At 52.3% G+C, this 5,689-nt stretch overlaps 1 protein-coding gene across 1 annotated transcript; it reads right to left on the reverse strand.

Moving 5' to 3' along the window:
- Nucleotides 1–3,062: 3,062 nt before the first annotated feature.
- LOC144246368 (olfactory receptor 14J1-like) lies at nt 3,063–3,995 on the reverse strand. Its single transcript, XM_077783753.2, has one exon. It carries the CDS (start codon nt 3,993–3,995, stop codon nt 3,063–3,065), a length of 933 nt encoding a protein of 310 aa, XP_077639879.2.
- Nucleotides 3,996–5,689: the final 1,694 nt, after the last annotated feature.

Genomic DNA, 5,689 nt, shown 5'->3' on the forward strand with positions numbered 1-5,689 from the left:
GCGTCAGAGGCTGCCTGGGGCACAGGGACCATGAAATAATCAAGTTTTCAATGATCTGTGAAAGAAGGAGGAGCAGCAACAAAATTTCCACACTGGAATTTAGGAAGGACAGCCTTTGGCCTATTTAGGATGCAGATTTGGGGAGTACTGAATCAGGTACTGATTTTTTAGGGGAAACAGCCCTTAAAAACAAAGGGGTCCAGGGAGAATGGACAGAGTTCCAGGAAGTAATCTTAAGGGGGAAGGAGAAGCCTGTACCAGTGTGGCAAAAATATGACCTGGTGAGGAAAATGACTGTCCTAGCTGCCCATGGAGACTTTGTGGGAACTCAGGGGAAAGAAGAATGTGCATCAACTTTGGACAGAAGGTCAGGCAACTTAACAAATGTTTAAGGATGTTGCTAGGTCATGCAGAAAATAAAGGAAAGAGGTGAAATCTCACTAAGAGATTAACCTGGCCACTTCTGTGAAAAATAATAAAAAATATTTTTATGAATAAATTAATAGCAAAACGTGGGATAAGGAGGAACTCAACTCTTTTTTGGATGCAGAGAAAAATAGAGTAACTAAAGATAAGGAAAAGGTTGAGCTACTTAACACCTTGTTTGACTCAATTTTCAATATATGGAGAGATTGTCCTCAGGACAAGAGTTCTCCTGAGCTGGTAGATGGGCACAGGGAGCAGAACAGGCCCCTGTAATCCAGGAGGAAGCATCTGCTGACCTGCTGAGCCACTCAGATGCTCACAGGTGTATGGGATCAGATGGGATCCATCCTGAGGGGATGAGGGAGCTGGTGGATGAGCTCCTCAAGCTGCTCCCCATCATTTACCATCAGTCCTGGCTCACCAGGGAGGTCCCAGAGCACTGGAGGTGCCAGTGTGAACCCATCCCCAAGAACGGCTGGAAGGAGGATCTGGGGAGCTCCAGGCCTGCCAGCCTGACCTCGGTGCACGGCAAGGTTATGGAACAGATCACCTTGAGAGCCACCACAGGGCACCCACAGGATGGCCGAGGGGTCAGAACCAGCCAGTGTGGATTTAAGAGGGGCAGGTCCTGCCTGAGCAACCTGATCTCCTTTTATAACCAGGTGACCCACCTGTGGATGTGGGAAAGGCTGTGGATGTGTCCATCTGGACTTCAGCAGAGCCTTGGACACTGTCTGTGACAGCATTCCCTGGAAAAGCTGCAGCCCACGGCTTGGGCAGGTTCCCTCCTGGCTGGGAGATGGAAGAGCTGGCTGGAGGCTGGGCCCAGAGAGGGGTGGGGATGGTGCTGCACCCAGCTGGTGTCCAGTCCCTGGTGCTGTCCCCAGGGATCTGTGTTGGGCCCAGTCCTGTTTAACATCTTCACCGATGATCTGGGGGAGGGGATCGAGCCCACCATCCCCAAATTTGCAGGTGACACCAAGCTGGGTGTGAGTGTGGATTTGCTGGAGGGCAGGACAAGAAGACACAGCCTTCAGCTGCACCAGGGGAGGTTTGGGCTGGACAAGAGGAAGAAGTTGTTCACAGAAAGGGTGAGTGGGCATTGGAATGGGCAGGCCAGGTGGGAGGTGGCAGAGTCACTGTCCCTCTCCAGTGGCACTCAGTGGCATGTCTGGGTGACAAGGCGGTATTAGGGCATTGGTTGGACTTGATGATCCCAAAGGTCTTTTCCAGCCTATTTGATTCTGTCATTCTGTGATGATTGGGACACTCTGGGGCCATTGTGACCCTGCAGGGCCTCGTGGAGCTAAGAGGACCACGGTGACCCTGTGCAGCCCCATAGAACCAGGGCTCCATTGTGGTGCTCTGGGGCCCAATGGAACCAGGGAGTCCCTGTGACACTGGGTCCTGGTGGAACCACAGAGGCCATGGTGACACTGCGGGGCCTCGTGTGACTGAGGGGTTTCACCACTGTGACACTGCCAAACCAAGGAGAGCATTGGGAGAGTCCAGGGCCCAGTGGAACCAAGGGGCCCTTCTGACACTGCGGGGCCTCATGGAACCAAGGGGACACTGTGACACTGCAGGACCTTGTGTAATCAAGGGGCCACTGTGACACCCTGGGGCCTCAGGGAATCTGGAAGGCCCTTGTGACACTGTGTGGCCTCATGGAAACAAGGAGTCCATTGTGACACTGACGGGACTTGTGGAACCACAGAGAGCACTGTGACAGTGTGGGACCTCATGTGACCATGGGGCCTTTGTGACACCCTGGGGCCTCATGGAAACAAGGGGCCACTGTGAAACTGCAGCACCAACGAAAACATTGTGACACTGTGAAGCCCCATGGAACCAAGGAGTCCATTGTCAAATTTATGGGCCCCATAAAACCAAGGAGACCAGTGTGACAGTGCAGGGCCTGGTGTAACCAAAGGGATATTGTGACACTGAGGATATCCATGGAACCAAGGACAACTTTGTAGAAGTTCAGCAAGTGGGATGTGAGTGTTGACCTGCAGGAGCACATGAGGGTTCTTCAGAGGGATTTGGACAGGCTGGATCCTGGGCCCAAATCCAACAAGGTGAGGTTTAACAAGTCCAAGTTCCGGGTCCTGCACTTTGGCCACAACAACCCCTGCAGCGGTACAGGCTGGGGACAGAGGGGCTGGACAGCAGCCAGGCAGAAAGGGACCTGCAGGGACTGATGGACAGCAGGCTGGACATGAGCCAGCCGTGTGCCCAGGTGGCCAAGAAGGCCAACGGCTCCTGGCCTGGATCAGGAATGGTGTGGCCAGCAGGAGCAGAGCTGCTGTGCCAGCACTGATCTGCCTCAGCTCTGCACACAGACATTGCTGCTGCAGCTCCAGAGAAGGCAACAAAAGAGCATCTCTGCAGAAAACTCTGCTGGGAGATCCTTTAGTTCTTTTAAATCCACTGAGATCACAGCCCCTAATTGACACAGTCTGTGGCCACAGGGAAGGTGAAGAGAATCAAAATGAGAAATGGCACAAACCATGACATTTTTTCTTGACAATATTAAAATATAAAAAAAAAGGAAAAGAACCTCCAAAGGAAAGCCACAAGAAGTATCAAAGATGACTTTTATTACAAATGATTTGCCAAAATTGGCCAGCTTTTTAATGTTCTTGAAACCATCCAGTCATCAGTCTCTTCACTGCAGCCTTGAGCTCCTGGTTCCTCAGGCTGTAGATGAGGGGGTTCAGGGCTGGAGGCACCACCGAGTACAGAACTGACAGGGCCAGATCCAGGGATGGGGAGGACATGGAGGGGGGCTTCAGGTGAGCAAACACTGCAGTGCTGACAAACAGGAAGACCACAGCCAGGTGAGGGAGGCAGGTGGAAAAGGCTTTGTGCTGTCCCTGCTCAGAGGGGATCCTCAGCACAGCCCTGGAGATCTGCACATAGGAGAAAACAATGAACACAAAACAACCAAATGCCAAACACACACTAACAGCAATGAGCCCCAGTTCCCTGAGATAGGATTTGGAACAGGAGAGTTTGAGGATCTGGGGCACCTCACAGAAGAACTGGCCCAGGACATTGCCATGGCACAGGGGCAGGGAAAATGTATTGGCTGTGTGCAGCAGTGAATAGAGAAAGGCACTGGCCCAGGCAGCTGCTGCCATGTGGGCACAAGCTCTGCTGCCCAGGAGGGTCCCATAGTGCAGGGGTTTGCAGATGGACACGTAGCGGTCATAGCACATGATGGTCAGGAGATAAAACTCTGTTGAGATGAAGAAGAGAAAGAAAAAGAGCTGAGCAGCACATCCTATGTAGGAGATGTTCCTGGTGTCCCAGAGGGAATTGTGCATGGCTTTGGGGACAGTGGTGCAGATGGAACCCAGGTCGCTGAGGGCCAGGTTGAGCAGGAAGAAGAACATGGGCGTGTGCAGGTGGTGGCCGCAGGCTACGGCGCTGATGATGAGGCCGTTGCCCAGGAGGGCAGCCAGGGAGATGCCCAGGAAGAGGCAGAAGTGCAGGAGCTGCAGCTGCCGCGTGTCTGCCAGTGCCAGCAGGAGGAAGTGGCTGATGGAGCTGCTGTTGGACATTTGCTGTGGCTGCACAAGGGCACCTGTTCATGGAGAAAGGACAGGGACAAGTCAGGAGAGGCTGCTTGGAGCCAAACCTGGGCCATTCCCTGCAGCCTGTCCTGCTGGGACTCACCCACCCTTGTTCCTGCTCTGGGAAAACCTTCACCCAGGTCGCTGCCTGAGCTCCCGTTGTGCTGGCTGAGTGTGCCAGGAGAAGCCAGGGCTGTGCTTGGGGGCTCTCGAGGAGCCATCCCTGCCCTGCTGCCCTGGGTTTGTGGCCATATGCCAGAGGGACAAGGCTGGAAATTCAGGATTTGTCACAGGAATAACTCCTAATGCAGAAAAGCTTGGTACCATTTGCATGCACACTTCTAGGGGAAAAAGATGGCAGGAGTTGGTTTAAGGAATTATTATCCTACCCATAGATCATTCCTTTCTCTCTGAGGTCAGAAATCCCCAGCATTCCTGCTGCACTCAGAGTTTGCCACTGAGAGATGTGAGGCAAAGGATTCCCTGCGACTGAGGGAAGGTGAGGGGCTGGATGGGCTTGTTCCCCCAGCACTGCTCTGTCCAGCCCCCTCTGCTTCCCTGAGCATCTCCCTGGGCCTGGACATCCCCTCCTGAGAGGTGCCTTGTCCCTGCCAGCGCTCACAGAGCCCATCCCACCCTGTGTGCCCTCGGCCCGGCCCTACAGAAACCTGCCTGTGTGCAGGGCCCTGGCTGGGGCAGGCTCTGTGTGCAGCTGGGCAAGGGCAGCTCAGGAGAGCCCTGCTGGGCCCTGCAGAGGTGATGCTGCTGCTGCCCAGGGCTGAGGAGTGGCTGAAGGCCCTTTGGGAGGCTCCCAGCAGAGACACTGACCACCCAAAGTCACAGTTCTGGAGTCTCTGTAAATGTTCAAACGTGACTTTGATGATCCTGTGTGTCCATTTCAACTCAGAATGTTCTGTCATTCTGGGATTTCAATTCCTGTTCTGCTTCTTTCAACCCCCTGTTTTTCTATAATTAAAGGACAAAAAAAGCCCTTCCAACAGTATGAGAACAGTAAAGTAAAAACCAGACCTTTATTGGAAGCTTCCATGTGTCCCAGTGGGGATGAGGCACACCCGGCCCCTGATTTCGAGAATTCATTAAGGTTGATTAAATAGGATATTTAACAAGGACATTTGAAAGGACATTCACTTGTCTCAGTTACACACCCCAGGCTCAACACATTGGAGTAGGTCCAAGGACTATTTTCCCCAGCTTTCGTTATCACTGCTGGCATACAAAAACCAAAATGTTCCTGTTGTAGGTCCTCATCCTGTTGAAAAGACTATATAATATTCAAAAATGTATTTATACAGTCAGTTTATTTTTCTAAATTCTAAGAGAAACCATAATGAAATGTACTAGAGTTAATTAAATATTATAGATATAGAGGTATATAATAACACTTTAATAGTGTTCAGTAAGAGTTTAAGAGAGCTAATCCAGAGTTTAATAGCAATAATAAAGGATTACAGTTTTCTAAGTATATACGTATAATCCTAGGCTTACCTTCTTTGGGGAGTGTCCTCCGGAGCTGTGCCCAGGCTGGTCTGGAGCTGGGAGCAGCCCTGCCCCAGCCAGCCCCTCTCAGCAGCAGCACCTGCCCTGCTCAGGGTGGCTCCTTCCCCCCACAGCTCCTGGCCAGCGCTGGGAGCAGCTCCAGGGCCGGCTGAGAGCTGTCCCTG

The sequence above is a fragment of the Lonchura striata genome, chromosome 35, assembly GCF_050655825.1.
Source record: "Lonchura striata isolate lonStrDom1 chromosome 35, ASM5065582v1, whole genome shotgun sequence".
Taxonomy (NCBI): domain Eukaryota; kingdom Metazoa; phylum Chordata; class Aves; order Passeriformes; family Estrildidae; genus Lonchura; species Lonchura striata.

Coding starts and splice junctions, on each gene's coding strand:
- LOC144246368 (XM_077783753.2), bottom strand. CDS start 3,995: ATGTCCAACAGCAGCTCCATCAGCCACTTCCTCCTGCTGGCACTGGCA.